This window comes from Salvelinus sp. IW2-2015, linkage group LG6.2, assembly GCF_002910315.2.
Source record: "Salvelinus sp. IW2-2015 linkage group LG6.2, ASM291031v2, whole genome shotgun sequence".
Lineage (NCBI taxonomy): Eukaryota > Metazoa > Chordata > Actinopteri > Salmoniformes > Salmonidae > Salvelinus > Salvelinus sp. IW2-2015.
In genome coordinates this window covers 16,000,895-16,027,268 of record NC_036846.1, presented here as the reverse complement: position 1 = coordinate 16,027,268, position 26,374 = coordinate 16,000,895, and the positions used below count along the sequence as shown (strand labels likewise).

General features: G+C 41.7%; 1 protein-coding gene across 1 annotated transcript in view; it reads left to right on the top strand.

Annotated features, from left to right (window-relative positions):
• The window catches only part of diaph2 (diaphanous-related formin 2), a 717,635-nt gene that overhangs the window by 413,447 nt on the left and 277,814 nt on the right, over positions 1-26,374 (top strand). The window contains 2 exon segments of the mRNA XM_023990279.2: positions 6,907-7,008; positions 9,232-9,471. Of these exon segments, the coding sequence (XP_023846047.1) occupies positions 6,907-7,008; positions 9,232-9,471 (342 nt within the window).

Sequence of the window (26,374 nt, the reverse complement as noted above, 5' to 3'; positions counted from 1 at the left end):
GAAGAGAGGAGGGGATAGGGTCAAGCGGGCAGGTTGTTGGGCGGCCGGCCGTCACAAGACGCGAGATTTCATCTGGAGAGAGAGGGGAGAAAGAGGTCAAAGCACCAGGGTAGGGCAGTGTGAGCAGAAACCAGCGGTGTCGTTTGACTTAGCAAACGAGGATCGGATGTCGTCGACCTTCTTTTCAAAATGGTTGACGAAGTCATCAGCAGAGAGGGAGGAGGGGGAGGAGGGGGAGGAGGATTCAGGAGGAGGAAGAAGGTGGCAAAGAGCTTCCTAGGGTTAGAGGCAGATGCTTGGAATTTAGAGTGGTAGAAATTGGCTTAGCAGCAGAGACAGAAGAGGAGAATGTAGAGAGGAGGGAGTGAAAGGATGCCAGTCCGCAGGGAGGCGAGTTTTCCTCCATTTCCGCTCGGCTGCCCGGAGCCCTGTTCTGTGAGCTCGCAATGAGTCGTCGAGCCACGGCGCAGGAGGGGAGGACCGAGCCGGCCTGGAGGATAGGGACATAGAGAGTCAAAGGATGCAGAAAGGGAGGAGAGGAGGGTTGAGGAGGCAGAATCAGGAGATAGGTTGGAGAAGGTTTGAGCAGAGGGAAGAGATGATAGGATGGAAGAGGAGAGAGTAGCGGGGGAGAGAGAGCGAAGGTTGGGACGGCGCGATACCATCCGAGTAGGGGCAGTGTGGGAAGTGTTGGATGAGAGGAAAAGGATACAAGTAGTGGTCGGAGACTTGGAGGGGAGTTGCAATGAAGATTAGTGAAGAACAGCATCTAGTAAAGATGAGGTCAAGCGTATTGCCTGCCCTTGTGAGTAGGGGGGGAAGGTGAGAGGGTGAGGTCAAAAGAGGAGAGGAGTGGAAAGAAGGAGGCAGAGAGGAATGAGTCAAAGGTAGACGTAGGGAGGTTAAAGTCACCCAGAACTGTGAGAGGTGAGCCATCCTCAGGAAAGGAACTTATCAGGGCGTCAAGCTCATTGATGAACTCTCCAAGGGAACCTGGAGGGCGATAAATGATAAGGATGTTAAGCTTATATGTGTAATTTAATAAAGTTTGATTTTATAGATTTTTTTTTAAATCTGGCGCTCTACATTTTAACAGGCTGTTGGGACGCTAGCGTCCCGCTATCCCAGAGAGGTTAATTTTGGATTGACAATTTGGCAGACTGACAAAATCTGGTCTGCAAATACTGTAGCTGATTGTTGAAATATATGTTATAGAAATATCTGAATCCATGACCATGGGATTTCTACCAGCTGGTTTTGCTGATATACTTTGTAAGTGTTGATAGCGGAGAAAGTGCACCTTTATTTACATTTTAAGGGTTTTATTTTTTAGTCAGGAGACAGACAGATGAAATGGAATGAGAACATATTTGTACACACTGGGTTAATTTCTCACTAATGAGATAAAGAGTCTACTGTCATTCAACTGGTCTGTTAGGATGTGACGTGGAAGGCATCTGAAGAGACTCCATTTGTAATAGGCATACTATATTTGTCATGACGTGCCTCCTGGTAAAAAAATTATAATAATTGGTCATTGTGTTTTTTGTCAATTACTGGTATATTCAATCATACCAAACAAAAAGGCCTTAGTCATTGTTTACATGTTTTTTCAGCACCTCATTTGCATACTGGATATACAAGACACATTGGGAGATTAATCTCATTCCATTATTCTTCCATAATCTGTTTTGAAAGTTACCTGCAATTAACTCCCCTAAAACTACATCAAACCATCACTTTTCCCACCTTTAAAGCGTTGAAACTCATAAAAAAATATATAATTGACAAAGCTCATGATTCAAATGAAAACGGATGTGGATACCTCTTCAGAATGGCTCTTGTTTGACTGCTCTTCAGTATCAAAATCTAACAGAGGCCTTTCAGCCGTTCAATGTGACTCTCTGTGGAACCGCAGTGGTAAGACGTCAGTCTGACAAAAGCCACATGCTCTGTCTGACGCTTCGCCAAAATCTGTGGGAAAAAAATATTAAAATGTGAAAATTGCATCTGTCAAACATCATCTTGCTGTCTTTGAATTGGAGGGAAAAAATCTCAAAAGTTTTGGTTGTCAGTCTCCAGCCAGATCGGTAGAGGAAAACAGGGAGTTCTTACCCACTGTATACATCTGTTGAGATTCCCCCTGAATCCTTTGATTGTAAAAACGGTATTGCTTGGAGAACATTTTGTATTGATTGTGCTGTTCCTGTGACTATCATTTGAGATTTGTTGATCTTGTCTTCAACTTCACTGTTGGGAATATTCGCTGCCTGAAGAGAGAATCACAGGAGCCTGCAACATGAAAAGTTTAGTATTATCGAAAGGGAACAGTGGAGGCCATAGAAAGGGAACAGTGGAGGCCATAGAAAGGGAACAGTGGAGGCCATAGAAAGGGAACAGTGGAGGCCATAGAAAGGGAACAGTGGAGGCCATAGAAAGGGAACAGTGGAGGCCATAGAAAGGGAACAGTGGAGGCCATAGAAAGGGAACAGTGGAGGCCATAGAAAGTGGATAAATTGATCTGTGTACCCCGTGTGTCTACTTATTCTTCCAATCAGAAAAGTGAGTACTAGTGACATGCCAAACAGTGTGTCAACGTCCACCTGTATGCTTTGTACGCTTTAAAGAAACACATGATAGGTGACAGAGAACCAAGACATGCCATCATATTAAATCTTGATTCCGCAATATCACTTCTATACGTTTTTTAATTGGAGTATCAATGCTGGGAGACGGTTTCTCCACAGTTGTTCCTGTCCTATACAATACAGTATTGTCTTCCTTCTCAAGAAAGACCATTATTTTCCATGCTCATTCAAATCAAAGTGTATTTGTCACGTGCACCGAATACAACAGATGTAGTAGACCTTACAGTGAAATGCTTACTTACAGGCTCTAACCAATAGTGCAAAAAAGGTATTGAACAATAGGTAAGTAAAGAAATAAAACAACAGTAAAAAGACAGGCTATATACAGTAGCGAGGCTATAAAAGTAGCGAGGCTACATACAGACACCGGTTAGTCAGGCTGATTGAGGTAGTATGTACATGTAGATATGGTTAAAGTGACTATGCATATATGATGAACAGAGAGTAGAAGTAGCGTAAAAAAAAGGGGTTGGCGGGTGGTGGGCGGGACACAATGCAGATAGCTCGGTTAGCCAATGTGCATTGGGCTTTGAGCAGTACAGAAAGTTACACACTATTTGTTGCTCTGTCTTGACGTCCTTAGGGATTTCACCAGTCTCCAGGAGCCCAAATGAGTGTTCGTTGACTGTAACAGCCCTCCAGTAATCTCCCCCAGATGCAGAGTGTGTCTGTATGTGTGTCTGTCTGGAGGCCTGCCGGAAAGGGTCTGGCATAGCCTCATCTAGCACCGGTTTTGACAGAATTACACATATGGCGACGCCTTTGTGTCAATTACCGTCTATGGGGGCTGCTGATAATTAACTAGATGACAGACAAATGAAATAACAATTACACTGAGAAATTCCATCTCCAATTCAAACTCTTTACCTGAACCTAGTCGGTGAAGAAAGTCTTGGAGACAACATCGGAAACGGTCGCAGACAAGGCCACAACACACTTTAATTTTCTGTCTCTTCTTAACGAGCTGCGGCAGAGGAAAACAACACCAATAATCAGTTTCTGGGAGCATTAGCGACGATGACTGCTGAGGCTGAATGGTTTCGCTGCTGTGTTATTGCATTTCATTCTGAATCAACGATACGTTGTTGAGGAGGACTTTGTTCTTCAGCCCAGGGTAATGTTCCTCAGACTTGGAAGAGAGGAGAAGATGAAATAGAAGTTCATAATCCCTCTTCACGTGGCGGTGGATCTTTGCTGCTCCGTTGTGGTCCTGTTTCTGCGAGGCCCGCAAAGCTCTCCAAACCAGTTTTTTTCTATACCATGGGAAGACAAAGTCGAGTGGTAGTTTGAATTTCCAGAATTCATTTATTTCCACTACACACGTCGCGTAATGTTTCCGTAATCTTCTTTTGAATTGGGTTGAAGAATTTTGGAGGATTCTTGAACAGGTTATTTTCTGGTTTGCACTTTCAAAATAACTGGGTTAATATCCAAAAGTGTTTTGCACAATAAGATGTGGGTCATAAACTGTGACCAAGTTTGTGCTTGAATTTACTTTATTTTTCGCTGCAAGGTGGTTGACATCGGTTATCCAAATAATTTTTTTAATAATTATCTTCTATCAAATATGGCATTTTCCTGAAAGACAATAATTTACTTCTATAATGTCTAATAAGCAGTAAGGAAGCAGTGATCAGCAGCTGCACTACAGAGATGAGCACAATGGAGTGAGTATTCAATAATCAATAAGGGTTTCTGCCTGAAAGGTCAAGAGCAAATCATTTGCTGTCTCTATTTTTGTCTGGAAAGTCCCAAATGGCACTCTATTCCGTATAGAGTGCACTACTTTTAACCAGGGCTCATAGGGCAATTTGGGACGCAACCTAGGTGTTTATAATGCACCCCAACCCCGGCACAATTAAAGAAAGAAAACACATATTGTTAGTGAGATCTTTGGAATAACATTGACACCATTGGAAGCCCCATCATTAGTACACATCACCATACACTTTTTTGGGGGGAATGTCATGTCTCACATCCCATTCTATGTGCTGTTTCCCAATTGATGTCCACTATGATCAACAGCCTTCATTATTGAATTATAATGAGGCTACATAACTTGGCCACACTTGTTTGCTCTAATTGGGAGAACATTCAGTGGCTAATATAGAAGCAACACACGTTTAATATAACTGTTGCAGACCACACTAGAACTGACAAACTCCACAGTATTTCTTTCCAACTTGGTTGATTTCTAGACTTTTGAATCCACGGGGGAAGGGGAGAGATGTCATCATTAGTGGACAGTAGAGCCTGGCCAGTGATGGCTCATGGCTGCTCCGTTCCAGGGCAGTGGTCAGTGTGTGTGTGTGTGTGTGTGTGTCCTGGCCTGGTCATGTGACAGAGTGCCAGCCTGCTCCTGCTGTCTAAATTAGGGGAGCTAATGAGGGCACATCTAATCCCACTCTTTCTCCTCCTCCGCTTTCGCCTCCTCCTTTCTGTTCCTCCTCTTCCTTATCTTTCTCATCCTCCTCTTTCTAATCCTCCCTCTCCTCTTTCTCCTCCTCTTCTTTCACTTCTTCCATCTTTCCGAGAAGATGAAAAAAAGGTAGCTATGCTTCATTTAATTTATTCAACTGACCTTTCCATGCACAATTAACATTTAATGGGAAATTAAGATGTTCTCCTCTTCCTCCTGCTCATCTTCCTCACTGTTTGGACCTGTATGATAATTGTAAAGCTTGACTTTGGCTTTCTGAAAGTCAAATGCTATTTAAAAACTGAAGTTACTAGGTTAATCTTATTTATAAATGGTAAATTGCCATGTTTTCCAAGGAAGCTGATGCAAACCGACAAAGTCGGAATGAAAGTCTCCATTAATCGCCAGCGTTATTACGTGTTTGAACTGCGGTTCGCCGGAGCTCTTACTGAAGTTGTTCCCGTTGAGGTAAATAAATGGATACAGCAGCGAGAGCACTAGATTACCTGACCTTTTCCTACACATCCTCCTACCTGCCGCTTCTCCTCTTTGTATTCCCATAGAAACAGTTAGCGTGCTAATTTCAAGATAAACATAGATATGCAATGTTTGTCTGAACCATGTCTGTTCCCTATGGTGACGCTTATCTTGAAAGTACTGAATGTATGCAAAAATATCTCATAACCATCCACGCTCTGATTTACTGTACTAGTGTTTGTATGGAACCTTCCGATAATGATGTTAGGTGTTGTATAGAAGGATAGTGGAGTTGAACCTTCTCTAATGGATCAGTGGATGTAAATGAGTAGTTATATTGAACACCAGTGGAGGTCTCAGAGGTTCCCATTGCTGGGTCTTGATTCTAGCTTGGTGCTGTGTGGCTGTTCCCAGTGCTGGGTCTTGATTCTAGCTTGGTGCTGTGTGGCTGTTCCCAGTGCTGGGACTTGATTCTAGCTTGGTGCTGTGTGGATGTTCCCAGTGCTGGGTCTTGATTCTAGCTTGGTGCTGTGTGGCTGTTCCCAGTGCTGGGTCTTGATTCTAGCTGGTGCTGTGTGGCATGTTCCCAGTGCTGGTCTTGATTCTAGCTTGGTGCTGTGTGGTGTTCCAGTGCTGGGTTTGATTCTGCTTGGTGCTGTGTGGCTGTTTCCCATTGCTGGGTCTTGATTCTAGCTTGGTGCTGTGTGGCTGTTCCCAGTGCTGGGTCTTGATTCTAGCTTGTGCTGTGTGGCTGTTCCCAGTGCTGGGTCTTGATTCTAGCTTGATGCTGTGTGGCTGTTCCAGTGCTGGGACTTGATTCTAGCTTGGTGCTGTGTGGCTGTTCCCAGTGCTGGGTCTTGATTCTAGCTTGTCTGTGTGGCTGTTCCCAGTGCTGGGACTTGATTCTAGCTTGTGCTGTGTGGCTGTTCCAGTGCTGGGTCTTGATTCTAGCTTGGTGCTGTGTGGATGTTCCCAGTGCTGGGTCTTGTTCTAGCCTGGTGGCTGTTGTGGCTTGTTCGCCAGTGCTGGGTCTTGATTCTAGCTTGGTGCTGTGGGCTGTTTCCAGTGCTGGGTCTTGATTCTAGCTTGGTGCTGTGTGGCTGTTCCCAGTGCTGGGTCTTGATTCTAGCTTGGCGCTGTAGAGTCTTTTGTCTCCAAGCTGCCTGAGTGTTCTCTGAGGTGCATTTTGGTGTCCCTGCGGAGGCGAGCAGGGGGCAAACTATACTGACAGGAGCTGTGTGTGTATATGCTTTTTGTATCCGTAGGTGTCTGTGCCCTTTAAAATGTTTAAATCCTTCTAGACTGTAATGTGATTTTTGGATTCAAATAAAGCATTTAATGTGTCTGTGTGTGTGTTTACAGAATCTGATAAAGAACCTACCAGAGCAGAAGGAGCTGAGCGCTCTGGCAGAACTGAAGAATGAGTATGAGGAACTATGTGAGCCTGAACAGTTTGGCATTGTGGTGAGTAGGTCTTACTATATATACCCTGTTTTACTCACACTTACCTACATACCTACAGAGGAAAGGTATTTCAATTGGTTATTGATAAGGATAGATCCCTCCCTCTCTCACTCCCCCTCTCTCGCTCTCTTTCCACTCTCCCCCTCTCTATCTCTCTCTCCCCCTTTCTCTCCCCACTCTCACTCTCACCCCCTCTCTCCTTCCCTCACATTCCAGTGCATCAATCACTACCTACTCTCAAAACCACTCCCCTTTCCTCTCTTTCAATTCTGTTCCCTTTCTTTTTGTCACACAGCAGACCCCCACCTTTTCTTTTCTTGCTACTTCACACACTATTATATGTCAAGCTCTTCATTAAAGAGGTTAGTGTAGGGCCGAGACAGTAGGGAGGGGACTAGGAAATTAAGAATAGGAACATTGAGAGAGCAATTCGGGAATAGAAAAAGACAGACCTTGAGGCTTTATGCATTATCAGACCTATTCAATATCTTAAAGACCAAGAATGTTTCATAACAAGTCCGATATGGTAGCCTGCTCTTTGACTGACAGAAGCCATGATTTTGATAAATAATAAAGTGTGAAACTTGATTTCAATATAGTAGCTTAATTATGTGTCCTTGTGTTGTGAAAGTCACAGTGTCATTCCTGGCCGAAACAAATTCCATATTCTGGCATAAACCGTCAATATTGCCTAGTGATAGAATCATAGCCTTGGGCTTTGGGTTCTCTATAAAGTTAGTGCACTCTACTTCATAGTGAAGTCAGAAAAGCTCAATGTTACACTCCAAGCCACTATAAGTGATTTAGTATGGTTGCCTCAAGCGCTAGCTGTAGTTGATGCTGAGGTTATACTTTAGCCTACAGTTGTATTTTTACCCTTTTTACAGAGTCATGTAGAAGTGAGTCTATAAACTGACTATATTGTTTTATCTTACAATTACTTTTTTATACCACATTGATTTATCCAGAGCACCTTATCATATTACATTCCAGATAACTTTATACATGTATATTTAGCTATATCTTTATATTTTCATGTCGGTTTTACTCCTCCAGTTCGTTGTCTGAAAGAGATTGTTCTCAGTTAACCTAATGGGTTAAAAATAATATGATAACGTTAAATTGGGGTAGACCTGCAAATCAGTTTGTACCCATTCAGTAAAACTGGGTGGTGTCTCTTTACCTGTGGCTCTTTGAGGATGTAATGAAGCAAGTTCCCCCATGATATCTATCGTAGAGCTATCGTGGAAATATACTGTTCCTGCTGGTGAAGCTACCTCATCAGGACCACCACGACACACAGGGGCTCCTGAGGGAAATAAGTAACTTTCAACCGCCACTCCCGCTAGAGCCGTCACTCCCGCTAGAGCCGTCACTCCCTCTAGAGCCGTCACTCCCTCTAGAGCCACCGCTCCCGCTAGAACCGTCACTCCCTCTAGAGCCGTCGCTCCCTCTAGAGCCGTCGCTCCCGCTAGAGCCGCCTCTCCCGCTAGAGCCGCCTCTCCCGCTAGAGCCGCCTCTCCCGCTAGAGCCACCGCTCCCTCTTGAGCCGCCGCTCCCTCTAGAGCCGCCGCTCCCTCTTAGAGCCGCCACTCCCTCTAAGAGCTGCTGCTCCCTTTAGAGCCGTCACTCCCGCTAGAGCCGCTGCTCCCTCTAGAGCCGCCGCTTCCTCTAGAGCCGCCGCTCTCCTCTTGAGCCGCCGCTCCCTCTGAGCGCCCGCTCCCTCTAGAGCCGCCGCTCCCGCTAGAGCCGCCGCTCCCGCTAGAGCCGCCGCTCCCGCTAGAGCCGCCGCTCCCTCTAGAGCCGCCGCTCCCTCTAGAGCAGCCGCTCCCTCTAGAGCCGCCGCTCCATCTAGAGCCGATTTCATCATATACAGAGAAATCAAATCAAGGGTAAGAGGACAATGACTTTGGTTTGACAACTTCCTCATCAACAGGAATACATTTGAGCTGTAATGAAACATTAGGACCAGGTCTGGGAAAAACTGACTCGCAGCGTCGGATTATACGGCAATTTGTGGCATGTTGGTGGAGGTTGACGCACTGGCACATCTCAACCGCTGACTATACAAACATTTGCATTAGAGCTCTGCAAGGCCACATTGGCCACGCATTAAACAACATATAAGTTATAAATACTTAATTAGGTCTTCATAGAGCCTTCATAAACCCTACATAGGCTCGCTAAACTTTTCAAAACCAAATATTGTCATGTTTGTCCTAGATGAGCTCTGTGAAGCTGCTGCGCTCACGCCTCAACGGAATCCTTTTCAAGCTGACATTCGAGGAGCAGGTGAACAACATCCGTCCGGACATCATGAATGTGACGTTCGCCTGCGAGGAGGTGAAGAAGAGTGACAGTTTCAGCAAGCTGCTGGAGATGGTGTTGCTGGTGGGCAACTACATGAACGCTGGCTCCCGGAATGCCCAGACCTTTGGCTTCAACATCAGCTTCCTCCGCAAGGTAGGTACTGCAAGGACTGTGTGAGTTCATCCTCGCCCTTTTCAGACATTCAGCTTTTTTCTCTCTCTCTGAATGTCTCTCATTCTCTCTGACTGTATCTCTCTCTGACTGTATCTCTCTCTGACTGTCTCTCATTCTCTCTGACTGTATCTCTCTCTGACTGTATCTCTCTCTGACTGTATATTTCTCTCTCTGACTGTCTCTCATTCTCTCTGACTGTCTCTCATTCTCTCTGAATCTCTCTCATTCTCTCTGACTGTATCTCTCTCTGACTGTATATTTCTCTCTCTGACTGTCTCTCATTCTCTCTGACTGTCTCTCATTCTCTCTGACTCTCTCTCTTTCTCTCTCTCTCTGATTGTCTCTCTCTTTCCCTCTCTCTCACTCTGTCTCTCTTGCCCTCTCCCTCTTTCTCTCTCTGACTGTATCTCTCTCTCTCTGACTGTCTCTTGCTCTCTTTGACTGTCTCTCGCTCTCTGACTCTCTCTCTTTCTCACTCTGACTGTCTATCTCTTTCTCTCTCACTCTTTCTCAATTCAATTTCAATTATTTTTCCATTTCAATTTAAGTGCTCTATTGGCATGGGAAACATATGTTTATATTGCCAAAGCACGTGAAATAGATAAACAAAATTGAAGTAAATATAAAAAAATGTACTGTAAACATTACACTCACAAAAGTTCCGAAATAATAAATACATTTAAAATGTCATATTATGTCTATATACAGTTTTGTAATGATGTGCAAATAGTTAAAGTACAAAAGGGAAAATAAATGAAACAAATATATACAGGTTGTGTTTACAATGGTGTTTGTTCTTCACTTGTTGCCCTTTTATTGTGGCAACAGGTCACAGAATGTTGATGCTGTGATGGCACACTGTGGTATTTCACCCAATAGATATGGGAGTTGAACAGAATTGGATTTGTTTTCGAATTCTTTGTGGGTCTTTGTAATCTGAGGGAAATATGTGTCTCTAATATGGTCCTTCATTTGGCAGGAGGTTAGGAAGTGCAGCTCAGTTTCCACCTCATTTTGTGGGCAGTGTGCACATAGCCTGTCTTCTCTTGAGAGCCAGGTCTGCCTTTGGCTGCCTTTCTCAATASCAAGGCTATGCTCACTGAGCCTGTACATAGTCAGCAGAGCCACGGGACCAGCTTGCTAAGGGGGCTCTTCTCCAGGTTAATTTCTCTGTTTGTGATAGCTTTGTTTTGAAGGTTTGGGAATCACTTCCTTTTAGGTGGTTGTAGAATTGAGGGCTCTTTTCTGAATTGTGATAATTAGCAGGTATCGGCCTAATTATGCTCTGCATGCATTATTTGGTGTTTTACATTTTTGGAGAATTCTGCATGCAGAGTCTCAATTTGATGTTTTCCCCATTTTGTGAGTTCTTGGTTGGTGAGAACCCCAGACCTCACAACCATAAAGGGCAATGGGTTCTATAACCGATTCAAGTATTTTTAGCCATATCCTAATTGGTATGTCGAATTTTATGTTCCTTTTGATGGCATAGAAGACACTTGTTGCCTTGTCTCTCAGCTCGTTCATAGCTTTGTGGAAGTTACCTGTGGTGCTCATGTTTAGGCCGAGGTACACTACCATTCAAATGTTTGGGGTCACTTAGAAATGTCCTTGTTTTTGAAAGAAAATCACATTATTTTCCATTATAATAACATAAAATTGATCAGAAATACAGTGTAGACATTGTTAACGTTGTAAATGACTATTGTAGCTGGACACGGCAGATTTTTTTAATGGAATATCTACATACGCGTAAAGAGGCCCATTATCAGCAACCATCACTCCTGTGTTCCAATGGCACGTTGTGTTAGCTAATCCAAGTTTATCATTTTAAAAGCCTAATTGATCATTAGAAAACCCTTTTGCAATTATGTTAGCACAGCTGAAAACTGTTGTGCTGATTAAAGAAGCAATAAAACTGCCTAGAAGGCCAGCATCCCGGAGTCACCTCTTCACTGTTGACGTTGAGACTGGTGTTTTGCGGGTACTATTTATTGAAGCTGCCAGTTGAGGACTTGTGAGGCGTCTGTTTCTCAAACTAGACACTCTAATGTACTTGTCCTCTTGCTCGTGCACCGAGGCCTCCCACTCCTCTTTCTATTCTGGTTAGTGCCAGTTTGCACTGTTCTGTGAAGGGAGTAGTACACAGCGTTGTACGAGATCTTCAGTTTCTTGTCAATTTCCCGCATGGAAGGGTCTTCATTTCTCAGAACAAGAATAGACTCACAAGTTACAGAAGAAAGTTCTTTGTTTCTTTGTTTCTGGCCATTTTGAGCCTGTAATCGAACTCACAAATGCTGATGCTCCAGATACTCAACTAGTCTAAAGACGGGCAGTTTTATTTCTTTTTTAGTCAGAACAACAGATCAATTTGATGTTATTTTAATGGACAAAAAATGTCATTTTCTTTCAAAAACAAGGACATTTCTAAGTGACCCCAAACTTTTGAACAGTAGTTTATGTATAGTTTTTTGTGTGCTCTATGGCAACGGTGTCTAGATGGAATTTGTATTGGTGGTCCTAGCAACTGGACCTTTTTTATAACACCATTATTTTTGTCTTATTGAGATTTACTGTCAGGGCCCAAGGTCTGGCAGAATCTGTGCAGAAGATCTAGGTGCTGCTGTAGGCCCTCCTTGGTTGGGGACAGAAGCACCAGATCATCAGTAGACATTTGACTTCCGATTCTAGTAGGGTGAGGCCGTGTGCTCACCCCTTGGCCCTGTGGAAAGAAATGTGTCTTTTTTTTGCCAATGTTAACCGCACACCTGTTTTGGGATTTTATTTAGTCATATGTTTTTCACCCAACACTGCTTTCTATCCATTTGTATAGCAGGCCCTCATGCCAAATTGAGTCAAAATATTTCTTTTGAAATCAACAAAGCATGAGGAGACTTTGCCTTTGTTTTGGTTTGTTTGTTTGTCAATTAGTGTGTGCACAGTGAATATGTGCTCTGTGGTACGGTAATTTGGTAAAAAGCCAATTTGACATTTGCTCAGTACATTGTTTTCACTGAGGAAATGTACGAGTCTGCTGTTAATGATAATGCAGAGTATTTTTCCCAAGGTTGCTGTTGCTTCATATCCCACGGTAGTTATTGGGGTCAAATTTGTCTCCACTTTTGTGGATTGGGGTGATCAGTCCTTTGTTCCAAATATTGGGGAATATGCCAGAGCTGGGGATTATGTTAAAGACTTTAAGTATAGCCAATTGGAATTTGTGGTCTGTAGGCCTTTTTGGGTTGGATGGTTTGTATTTTGTCATGTAGTTCCTTCAATGTAATTGGAGAATCCAGTGGGTTCTGGTAGTCTTTAATAGTTGATTCTAAGATTTTTATTCAATCATGTATATGTTTTTGCTGTTTGTTCTTTGTTATAGAGCCAAAACGATTGGAGAAGTGGTTTATCCATGCATCTCCGTTTTGGATAGATAACTCTTTGTGTTGTTGTTTTAACATTTTCCCAGAAGTGGTTAGATTCTATGGATTCTTCAATTACATTGAGCTGATTTCTGACGTGCTGTTCCTTTGTTTTCCATAGTATATTTCTGTATTGTTTTGATTCACCGTAGTGAAGGCGTAGACTCAGGTTTTCTGGGTCTCTATGTTTTTGGTTGGATAGGTTTCTCAATTTCCTTCTCAGGTTTTTGCATTCTTCGTCAAACCATTTGTCATTGTTGTTCATTTTCTTAGGTTGTCTGCTTGGCATTTTTAGATTTGATAGGGAAGCTCAGATGTCAATTATACTGTTTAGGTTTTCTACTGCTAATTTTACAGCTTCACTATTACAGTGAAACATTTTGTCCAAGAAATTGTCTGGAAGGGATTGAGTTTGTTGTTGCCTGTTTGTTTTTTGGTATTTTTCCACGCTACTTTCTTTCCATCTATAGTATTTCTTAATATTATTCATTTCCTTTGACTTTGATGCCTCATGATTGAGCATATCTTTGTTCAGGTTGAGTATGATTTTGATGTGATCTGATAGGGATGTCAGTGGACTGACTGTGAACACTCTAAGAGACTCTGGGTTGAGGTCAGTGATAAAGTAGTCTACAGTACTACTGCTAAGAGATGAGCTATAGGTGTACCTACCAAAGGAGTCCACTCAAAGCCTACCATTGACTCTGTACATACCCAGCTCACGACAGAGCCCACCTCCAAATCAATCCCGCTCCAGAGTACAGGCCTCGGAGTAACGCTCCTTCCTTCGACGATAAACGCGAATCCAACCATCACCCTGGTCAGACAAAACCACGACTCGTCAGTGAAGAGCACTTTTGGCCAGTCCTGTCTGGTCCAGCAAAGGTGGGTTTGTGCCCATAGGCACATTTGTTGCCGGTGATGTCTGGTGAGTACCTGCCTTACAACAGGCCTACAAGCCCTCAGTCCAGCCTCTCTCAGCCTATTGCAGACAGTCTGAGCACTGATGGAGGGATTGTACGTTCCTGGTGTAACTTGGGCAGTTGTTGTTGCCATCCTGTACCTGTCCCGCAGGTGTCATGTTCGGCTGTACCGATCCTGTGCAGGTGTCGTTACATGTGGTCTGCCACTGCGAGGACGATCAGCTGTCCGTCCTGTCTCCCTGTAGCAATGTCTTAGGCTTCTCACAGTATAGATATTGCAATTTATTGCCCTGGCCACATCTGCAGTCCTCATGCCTCCTTGCAGCATGCCTAAGGCATGTTCACGCAGATGAGCAGGGACCTTGGGCATCTTTCTTTTGGTGTTTTTCAGAGTCAGTAGAAAGGTCTCTTTAGTGTCCTAAGTTTTCATAACTGTGACCTTAATTGCCTACCGTCTGAAAGCTGTTAGTGTTTTAACGACCTTTCCACAGGTGCATGTTCATTAATTATTTATGCTTCATTGAGCATGGGAAACAGTGTTTAAACCCTTTGCAATGAAGATCTGTGAAGTTATTTGGATTTTACGAATTATCTTTGAAAGACAGGGTCCTGAAAAAGGGACGTTTCTTTTATTGTTGAGTTTATATATATGTATATATGTGTGTGTGTGTGTGTGAGTACATTTTTCTCTGTTGAGATCATTTCCTTATTAATTTCTAGCCAGATGTAAAATGTTCCGGTTTTGACTAATTTAATAGAGTGGTTTAGGTCTGCTCTAAACCAAATGTGCATACCCCTGAGTCTCCTCCCTGTTTCACACCTGGTATTTTGGTGGATGGGACTACTTGTAGGATGACAATGTCTGTATTTCCAATTGAATTGATGAAGTCTGGGTTCCTGCTCTTTAGGCAGACCTTGTATATTCCAGGATGAGTAAAAACCTTGTGTTCCATAGTGTCGTGTTGTTTTTGTGTGATTTAGGCACGGACCACTCTCTCTCTCTCTCTCTCTCTCTCTCTCTCTCTCTCTCTCTCTCTCTCTCTCTCTCTCTCTAGCTCTCTCGCTTCGTCGCTCTCTCGCTCTCTCGCTCTCTTCGTGCTCTCTCGTCTCTCGCTCGCTCTCATCTCAAACAATTCATCTCTCGCTCTCATGTCTCGGTTCTATCTCTCGCATGCTCTTCTTGCGTCGTTCGTCAGCTGCTCTCGCTCTCTCCTCTTTGTGCTTCTCTCTCTGCTCTCTTCTCTCATTGCATACTCTCTCCTCTTCATCTCTTCTTGCTTATCTCGTGCTTGCTCTAAATCAATCATCCGCATCTCTTAGCTTGCTCTCTCTCTCTCTCTTGCTCTCTCTCTCTCTCTTGCTCTCTCACTTTCTCTGTCTTGCTCTCTCTCTCTTGCTCTCTCACTTTCTCTGTCTTTCTCTCTGTCTCTGTCTCGCACATTGATGATAGAGTAGAGTGCATGCCAACATCAGACACTTGCGTTGTGTTTTGTGGTGTGTCCTAGCAATACAGAAGTTTCCCAAATTGCCCTTAGGTAGAGAAACACACTGACACAGAAAATAATTCAGAAGTGATCTCCTCCATCCATTCTCAGATGTGCTATTTAATCAATGTGTGTTTTAATTAAAGACATCCAGTATAGCATTGAACACGTTGTGGAAGACTTCTGGCATGTGCGTTTGTTTTGTACCGCACACACACGTCAATCATAAGACCAAGTTAAACTTATTTCATAAATCCATAGTTTATAATTCATTAAGTGATTCATGGTACATTGTATTACACATTCATTTTATTTGAAATGGTTGACATCCATAACAACAAAACTAGTTTTATAACCATTTTAATCAGCCCGTCACATGCGTCTGATCAAACATGTATTTTAACAACACTTTGGCTTTTTGTGGAGGCTAGTAATTATAGTCTGTACTAATAACTCAACTAGAGGGCCCATAAAGAGTAGCACAATGTAGTACATGTGACTGTTAGCATTGAAAACCCAGCATGTGTCTCAAATGCCACACTATTTCCTACATAGTGCACTACATTTGATCAAAGCCCTATGGGCCCTGGTCAAAAGTAGTGCACAATATAGGAACTACGGTGCCATTCGGGATGCATCCCCAGCCTCACGTTGGTCTTCCTGCAGGTTGGGTCCGAATCAGAGTGAAGTGTCTGGTGTGATGAGACCGGCCCTAACCCCATGAGGCTGATTGGCCCATTATTGATGGACAGGGAAGAAAATGTCCACATTCTCAACTCGGGTCAATCAACTAAATGGCCCCTGAGTGGTGGGTCCCGGCTACCTAATGGGCTCATCAAGGAGGTTGTGCAGGGGAAAGGCGAGAGCTGACCCTGTCACCTCCCCAGACTATCCCTTATGTTCCTGCCAAGACTGAGGGACACAGACATGAAGTCCCCCAGGGGCCTATGCTGGAGCCAGTGCAGCTACCTGAATATTGGCTTTGGTTTAGTGATAAAGGTTGGTTATATGAGTCAGTATAAGGTGTGGGGTGAGGAGAAGGTTAACGCAAGCCATTATTATGTTGGATGCACTCTACTATGCACTTCCCCCCCCACGAAGTGAAGGATTTGTTTGATGAATGAAGGGATTGTGTGTATTCCTCTCGTTTTTCAGACGACAGGGTATCAGTTACATGCAACAGTGATTTATGTGTAGACAACATCTTCTGAAGATGGAGAATCCAGCCTGCTTTCGGAAGGAAGTCGTGAGACAATGGACACGCTCGTTTTGGGTTGTTATTGAAACATATTTACAGTGACGTTGGAAACAGCTGTCGTGTAATTACTAATAATCGTTGAACAGTATTTCTGTTTTGTTTTATCACTGACATACTTAAAAGAAGACTCTTCAGTCATACCATTACTTTAATTGGTTGCCAATTTTAAGTAACTGTATGCAGGCTTTTTCCTTCAGCTTATGTTAAACAAAACAGGTTGTCACTTTGAAAAGTAATTTGAACGTTTTATTTGAAATGGAAATGTCACGCCCCCTGTCCTATAATGAACTTGTGTCCTTGACAAAAGGAACATTATCGAAAATTACCGCTCGTAAAACATCTGGAAGCTTCCGAAGGTAATACCAACGGCAACTATCATAAATGTCATTCACGACGAGATGATACCACAGTTCTATGTGTTTTCATAGAAGTCAGATCAATGGAGAGGAACTTTCTTCATGCTTCTTTGATAATCAGACCTTCCTGAACCTGGTCATCTTCTTGCTTGGGAGATTAAGGACATCCAGGATGTTTTAAGCTTCAGTTAATTTTTATATTATCGAGAAAAGAAAGAATAGAATGAAGACCAAAAAAAGCATACGACTTTAGCCTACACTGCTTTGGATTATTGGCTCCTTGGCTTCTTGTCATCGACTTCTCACAAAAAGCAAGTTCTGTGGAGGAGATTTGACATCTTTCAGGAAAGGTAGACTCAAAGGAATGCACACAGAAATTACAGCAACTTCAAATAAAGTGAGAAAAAAAATGTGCAGGGAGAAGCATTACCGTTCGGTCAGAGCGGCTTTCAAAGCCGTAAACTAAAAAAAGGGCTTTAAATTAGACAGTAAGTTAATTAACACAGGATTTTTCTCTCACCTTTTGGGGACCCAGAATATACATAATTCATCTTAATATATGGGCTATAGAGAGGAGTTAGTGGGAGGGTGCTCTCTGAACAACCATGGCTGACATGTCATTATGGTTTAATTATGAGGAGAGTCCTCTGTATTTTATCATCAAGGGTTTATTAAGGGCACTGAATGGAAATGAAAATTCTGATTTTGTTTACATTTAGTTTATTTGATGTTATTATGTTGTTTACCAGTACAATGAGAACAGTAATCACTGTTGTTTACCAGTACAATGAGAACAGTAATCACTGTTGTTTACCAGTACAATGAGAACATTAGTTTAGGTTCTTTACCAGTACAATGTAAACAGTAATCACTGTTGTTTACCAGTCCAATGAGAACAGTAATATGTTGTTTACCAGTACAATAATAACATTAATCTCTGTTGTTTACCAGTACAATGATAACATTAATCTATGTTGTTTACAAGTACAATAAGAACATTCATCTCTGTTGTTTACCAGTACAATGATAACATTAATCTATGTTGTTTACCAGTACAATGAGAACAGTAATATGTGTTTACCATACAATGACAACATTAATCTCTGTTGTTTACCATTACAATGACAACATTAATCGTTGTTGTTAACCACTACAATGACAAACACTAATCTGCTTTTTACCAATACAATAAGAACATTAAGCTATGTTGTTTACCATTACAATGACACAATTACTCTTTGTTGTTTACCAATACAATGGGAACAGTAATCTCTGGTGGTTTACCAGTATATGACAACATTAATTTTTTGTTGTTTACCAATACAATGAGAACAGTAATATGTTGTTTACCAGTACATAAGAGCATTAATCTGTGTTGTTTACCAGTAACAATGAGAACATTAATCTATGTTGTTTAACCTTACAATAAGAGCATTAATCTGTGTTGTTTACCAGTACAATGAGAACATTAATCTATGTTGTTTAACCTTACAATAAGAGCATTAACATGTGTTGTTACCAGTCCAATGAGAACATTAATCTATGTTGTTTACCAGTACAATGAGAACATTAATCTCTGTTGTTTACCAGTACAATAATAACATTAATTCTGTTGTTTACCAGTACAATAATAACATTAATCTCTGTTGTTTACCAGTACAATAAGAACCATTACTTTGTTGTTTACCAGCCTCAATGAGAACATTATCTATGTAGTTTACCAGTACAATAAGAACATTAATCTATGTTGTTTACAGTACAATGAGAACAGTAATATGTTGTTTACCATTACAATGACAACATTAATCTATGTTGTTTACCATTACACTGGCACCATTAATCTATGTTGTTACCATTACACTGACACCATTACTCTTTGTTGTTACCAATACAATGGGAACAGTAATCTCTGGTGTTTACCAGTACAATGAGAACATTCATTTTTGTTGTTTACCAATACAATGAGAACAGTAATATGTGTTACCAGTACAATAAGAGCATTAATCTGTGTTGTTTACCAGTACAATAAGAGCATTAATCTGTGTTGTTTACCAGTACAATGAGAACATTAATCTATGTTGTTTACCAGCCTCAATGAGAACATTAATCTCTGTTGTTTACCAGTACAATGAGAACATTAATCTTTGTTGTTTACCAGTACAATAAGAACATTAATCTATGTTTATCAGTACAATGAGAACATTAATCTATGTTGTTTACCAGTACAATGAGAACATACATCTCTGTTGTTTACCATACAATGAGAACATTAATCTAGTGTTTACCAGTACAATGAGAACATACATCTCTGTTGTTTTACCAGTACAATGAGAACATTAATCTATGTTGTTACCAGTACAATGAGAACATTAATCTATGTTGTTTACCAGTAACAATAAGAACATTAATCTATGTTGTTTACCAGTACAATGAGAACATTAATCTATGTTGTTTACCAGTACAATGAGAACATTAATCTATGTTTATCAGTACAATTGAGAACATTAATCTATGTTGTTTACCAGTACAATGAGAACATTAATCTATGTTGTTTACCAGTACAATGAGAACATACATCTCTGTTGTTTACCAGTACAATAATAACATTAATCTCTGTTGTTTACCAGTACAATGAGAACATTCATCTCTGTTGTTTACCAGTACAATGAGAACATTAATCTCTGGTGTTTACCAGTACAATGAGAACATTAATCTCTGTTGTTTACCAGTACAATGAGAACATTCATCTCTTGAGATCCAACTAGTACTTCCTTCTGATGTGTTAGACATTTTCATCTCGGAATCCTGAGTAGTAAATTATATTCATTCATTAGCATCTGTCCACCCTCTTTATACCAGATTCTGTAAACATTTTTACCAAGAAAAATAAGTAATTCCTCTTATTTTACTTAGCATTCTGATCCAATTCCCATAATTTGACCAAAGACTGACAGAAGATGTCCCTATAATTTAGAACAATATTTTGGATTGACAGATGTTTCTCACGACATACCATTTCGATTCAGATGTTGCTCTTGGACACATCTACTGTACTATATGCACCATCCTCTCTCCACCTCTAAAAACTTGGCCATAGCCCGGGGTGTAGCCTGAGGGCTCAATGATTTTCGCTTGTCACTCTCCCAAAACAAACCCGGAGCTTAGGCAGTGTGTTGAGGTCTGAGATTGTCGCTGGAGTCCAGGCTCATTGCCACTGGCGCTCAAGAAGGTCCAAAGTGCCAACGGCCACTCAGCCCCACTGCCATGATACCCAGAGCCATTGCCCGATCGCCCACAATGGCGCACACACACACACACACACACACTTGCATACATGAGCATGCACACACGCACGAGCAAATACACACACACACACACACACACCTTCTCTACTCAACCAGGAATAAGCAAATTACATCGGAGCGAAGATCCGCGATGTAATACTTTGTCAAAGAGAGCCGGGCTGGAGAACTCCTTTGGCGAAAGTTAAATAGAGCAATCAGGGTTTGACAATCCTTCTGTTGGCATGAGGGTTCTATATTCCCATTGCTACTTTTGTCTTTTATTATTTAATTGTTCCTTTATTTATATATTCCCCTTCAACATCTTGGCGGATGCCCATTATCATGCAGGCAGCCAATATCTTGCAATATAGAATGAGCACATGGCAGTATACTAACTAGCTAGGGGCTTGGTGGAGTATTACCTCATGGCCATATCCTATATCAAACAAACTCCCCTCACATAAAATGTGACTAACACAAGGAAAAAAGCACATTTGGCCCATCTGTTTTGTATGGTGAAATTCACGTAAATACATAGTCATGAATTGGAAGTAATGAAACTAATTGTGACGCTTCATCTTCTATTCCTAATTGCAGGACTAATTTCACCATGTGACTTTGGTGTTCTGTAATAGTATATTGGAAATGACTCGCCAGACCCTGCATAGCTGGAAGTAGTTGGAAGTAAAAATGTACTTTGTAAACTTGGCTTCATTAGTTCTTCATGTTGCCAAAACTGCAGGCAATAAGACATATCATGGTCATCCATGTCTCTAGACTTGACTCTGTTTTAACATATCTATATCACCACATGGGGTGACGCTATTGTCTTGATGCCTCATTTAAAAGTAACTGTTCCGTGTAAGTTATCCCGGCATGAACCCTCTGAAGCTTGCAGAGTGGAACATCGGTTAGGGTTCTCAAAAGGTGTATATGTATTTGTGTGTGTGTGCGTGCGTGTGTGTGTGTGCGTGAATGGTTCTGTGTGTGTGTTCGTTTGTGTGTGTGTGCGTGGGTCTGTGTGTGTGTGGTAGTAATTCCTGAAGAGGTGCCTTTCCATTCACTGGGGGAAAGTAAAAGTGGAGGTGAGAGAGACTAAACAAGGCCTGAGGGGTGAGAGATAGATGTGATGGGTCTCTGCTGGAGAAGATAGTGGAACATCATAACACATAGCAAATTAGATCAATCCATTTTAGAATATGATTAGACACAGAGCTCACATAGCTGTTGAGGAGTATGCCTCAGTAATTCAGACAGAGCTCACATAGCTGTTGAGGAGTATGCCTCTAATTCAGACAGAGCTCACATAGCTTGAGGAGTATGCCTCAGTAATTCAGACAGAGCTCACATAGCTGTTGAGGAGTATGCCTCAGTAATTCAGACAGAGCTCACATAGCTGTTGAGGAGTATGCCTCTGTAATTCAGACAGAGCTCACATAGCTGTTGAGGAGTATGCCTCGTAATTCAGACAGAGCTCACATAGCTGTTGAGGAGTATGCTCTGTAATTCAGACAGAGCTCACATAGCTGTTGAGGAGTATGCCTCTGTAATTCAGACAGAGCTCACATAGCTGTGAGGGAGTATGCCTCTGTAATTCAGACAGAGCTCACATAGCTGTTGAGGAGTATGCCTCTGTAATTCAGACAGAGCTCACATAGCTGTTGAGGAGTATGCCTCGTAATTCAGACAGAGCTCCATAGCGTTGAGGAGTATGCCTCTGTAATTCAGACAGAGCTCACATAGCTGTTGAGGAGTATGCCTCGTAATTCAGACAGAGCTCACATAGCTTTTAGGGGTATGCCTCGTAATTCAGACAGAGCTCACATAGCTGTGTGAGGAGTATGCCTCGTAATTCAGACAGAGCTCACATAGCTGTTGAGGAGTATGCCTCTGTAATTCAGACAGAGCTCACATAGCTGTTGAGGAGTATGCCTCTGTAATTCAGACAAGAGCTCACATAGCTGTTGAGGAGTATCCTCGTAATTCAGACAGAGCTCGCATAGCTGTTGAGGAGTATGCCTCGTAATTCAACAGAGCTCACATAGCTGTTGAGGAGTATGCCTCTGTAATTCAGACAGAGCTCACATAGCTGTTTGAGGGAGTATGCCTCAGTAATTCAGACAGAGCTCACATAGCTGTTGAGGAGTAGCCTCAGTAATTCAGACAGAGCTCACATAAGCTGTTGAGGAGTATGCCTCTAGTAATTCAGACAGAGTCACATAGCTGTTGAGGAGTATCCTCAGTAATTCAGACAGACGCATAGCTGTTGAGGAGTATGCCTCTGTAATTCAGACAGAGCTCACATAGCTGTTGAGGAGTATGCCTCTGTAATTCAGACAGAGCTCACATAGCTATTGAGGGGTATGCCTCAGTAATTCAAACAGAGTTCACATACAGTTGAAGTCGGAAGTGTACATACACCTTATTTAAACTCAGTTTTTCACAATTCCTGACATTTAATCCTAGTAAAAATCCCCTGTTTTAGGTCAGTTAGGATCACCACTTCATTTTAAGAATGTGAAATGTCAGCGTAATAGTAGAGAGAATGATTTATTTCAGCTTTTATTTCTTTCATCACGTTCCCAGTGGGTCAGAAGTTTACATACACTCAATTAGTATTTGGTAGCATTGCCTTTAAATTGTTTAACTTGGGTCAAATGTTTCAGGTAGCCTTCCACAAGCTTCCACAATAAGTTGGGTGAATTTTGGCCCATTCCTCCTGACAGAGCTGGTGTAACTGAGTCAGGTGTTTAGGCCTCCTTGCTCGCATACGCTTTTTCAGTTCTGCCCACACATTTTCTATAGGATTGAGGTCAGGACTTTGTGATGGCCACTCCAATACCTTGACTTTGTTCTCCTTAAGCCATTTTACCGCAACTTTGGAAGTATGCTTGGGGTCATTGTCCATTTGGAAGACCCATTTGCAACCAAGCTTTAACTTCCTGACTGATGTCTTGAGATGTTGCTTCAATATATCCACGTAATTTTCCTTTCATGATGCCATCTATTTTGTGAAGTGCACCAGTCCCTCCTGCAGCAAAGCACCCTCACAACATGATGCTGCCTCCCCCGTGCTTCATGGTTGGGATGGTGTTATTTGGCTTACAAGCCTCCCCCTTTTTCCTCCAAACATAACAATGGTCATTATGGCCAAACGGTTCTATTTTTGTTTCATCAGACCAGAGGACATTTCTCCAAAAAGTACAACCTTTGTCCCCATTTGCAGTTGCAAACCGTAGTCTGGCTTTTTTATGGCAGTTTTGGAGCAGTGGCTTCTTCCTTGCTGAGCGGCCTTTCGGGTTATGTCGAATAGTACTCGTTTTTACTGTGGATATAGATACTTTMGTACCTGTTTCCTCCAGCATCTTCACAAGGTCCTTTGCTGTTGTTCTGGGATTGATTTGCACTTTTCGCACCAAAGTACGTTCATCTCTAGGAGACAGAACGCGTCTCCTTCCTGAGCGGTATGAKGGCTGCGTGGTCCCATGGTGTATATATTTGCATACTATTGTTTGTACAGATGAACGTGGTACCTTCAGGAMTTTGGAAATTGCTCCCAAGGATGAACCAGACTTGTGGAGGTCTACATTTTTTTTCTGATGTCTTGGCTGATTTCTTTTGATTTTCCCATGATGTCAAGCAAGGAGGCAATGAGTTTGAAGGTAGGCCTTGAAATACATCCACAGGTACACCTCCAATTGACTCAAACAATGTCAATTAGCCTCTCAGAAGCTTCTAAAGCCATGACATAATTTTGGGGAATTTTTCAAGCTGTTTAAAGGCACAGTCAACTTAGTGTATATAAACTTCTGACCCACTGGAATTGTGATACAGTGAATTATAAGTGAAATAATCTGTCTGTAAACTATTTTTGGAAAAATTACTTGTCATGCTCCTGATGTCCTAACCAACTTGCCAAAGCTATAGTTTGTTTACAAGAAATTTGTGGAGTGGTTGAAAAACGAGTTTTAATGACTCCAACCTAAGTGTATGTAAACTTCCGACTTCAACTGTAGCTATTGAAGGGTATACCACTGTAATTCAAACAGAGCTCACATAGCTATTAAAGGGTATGCCTCAGGAATTCAAACAGAGCTCACATAGCTATTGAGGGGTATGCCACAACAATTCAAACAATATCTACCTGTATATGGTGGAATAACAAGGTATACTGGTGGTATTTGATGGATAATTTGTCCTAGACCCTAAGCCCTTTCTAAAGTTGGCATAAACCAAATGCTATGCCATATACCTTATGAATTGTGAACCTTATGAATATACCTTATGAATTGTTGTGTGAGTATTTGAGAGGTTTGGTTGATACTGATACAAATTGCTGTGTTGGATCCATAGAAATATAATTCTTAGAAAGGGTGTCAGTTGGTGGCATAATGGATTGACATTTGAGTGTACCCATGCCAAGGTTGACAATATACAGGTAAAGACAACGTAATAATTCTATGCGGAGCGTTTCGAAAATCAACACCTTCATTGGACCAGCATCTTTGCTGATTCTACAGGATTAGCATTTCAAATGTGACCAGCAGTTGCGACATCAGGTAATAAAGTGGATGTAGATAATTAGAAAAACAAGTAAATTAATAGAATGGAAGTTAAACAGTTATGTATGTGTTTGCTTAGTAGTAAGCTGAAATTCACTACGATTGTGTATTTTCTACTTTGATGGCAAACTTTCTGTACTGCTAACATTCACTTCCTGTCATTTTTGCTCTGGCGCTGGTCCAATGACTTTGTTTTGTAGCTTCTGCATGGAATTATTATGTTGTCTTAATTTTCTCTATCTTCAACCTTGACCCATACTAGGAAGTAAAAGCGGGAAGTGTATCCTTCAGTCTGTGCTGTGATTTGTTGAGTTAACTAAACTGAAATGACAAAAAATGCATTCCGTTGCATGAGCCACATTAGTTGGCATCATTTCTATGAACATTCTACATTACCATGGCAGCCAGGATCAGTTGGATGCCAAAGAAATACCATAGAAATGATTACTTCACAATACCAGGTAGCCATTGCGAGTATACCCATGAGTGTACCAGTCAAATTGTCAAGGTTAGAGCTTCCAAGGCCGTTCTGTTAATTGTATTTATATTGTTGGATCGTCACAATTAAATAACCAATGATTAATCTATTCATGGGTTACTTCACAATATTGTTTTGAACGTTCATATTGGACTGATGCCCGACTAAGCATTCTACTCAATGCATCGTTAATGAGCGCTGATAAAGATTGCATCAAAAGTGCATTACAGTGGCTTGGAAATACCATGACATTCAAAGGAGGCAAATAATTAGTAGGATAACCTTCTGTCATCATGTTGATGTCACCAGATTGACTTTAGATCCACTATGACGTTAGCTAGTTAGCTAAGATTGAGGTGAGGCCACTGAATTTTAGCTATCAAATGTTAGCATTGCTAACTATTTTTAACAAACTTTGCTAGCTAATGATAACATTGCCATCTGTCTAAAGTAAATTTGATGACATGATCATTTTTGTTAATTATCAACGTTGTTTCCTACTAAATATTTGACTACTTTAGCAATGTCATTGTATTTCCAGGCACTATAGTGTAATTTAGACAAAACAGTAGTTAGCCTCTGTCCAGAATGATTGGGCTTATCGCCACTTTAGGGCACCACTATGATGGCACCGCCGGTAGAGGGCGGCTTGAAAACGTTCATAACAATGGCATGATGTGACGGAGGTGCAACCTGTGAATTAGACACAGTTATACATAGCACAACCTGTACCACCCTCATAGGAATCAAACTGGTACATTGATTTATACAGTATTGTTTTAGTTCTATATATGTGAGTCACATTAGAGGAACTAATTCATGTTTTGGTCTCCTGCAGATGAAGTGTGCGTGTGCGTGTGTGTGGTTAGTTATTCCTGAAGAGGCGCCTTTTCACTCTCGACCTTGGCAAAGACCTATTTTGTCAATGGTCCTCACCTCACTGTGGTAATCAGCTTGCACTTCTGTCAGATAAACTTATTGACTGCCTAATCACCGGAAACCAAAGGGTTTCACCGCGTAAAGGGAGTGAACTGCACTGTACTCAATAGATGTCAGTGGCTGTCTACGAACTGCACTGTACTCAATAGATGTCAGTGGCTGTCTACGAACTGCACTGT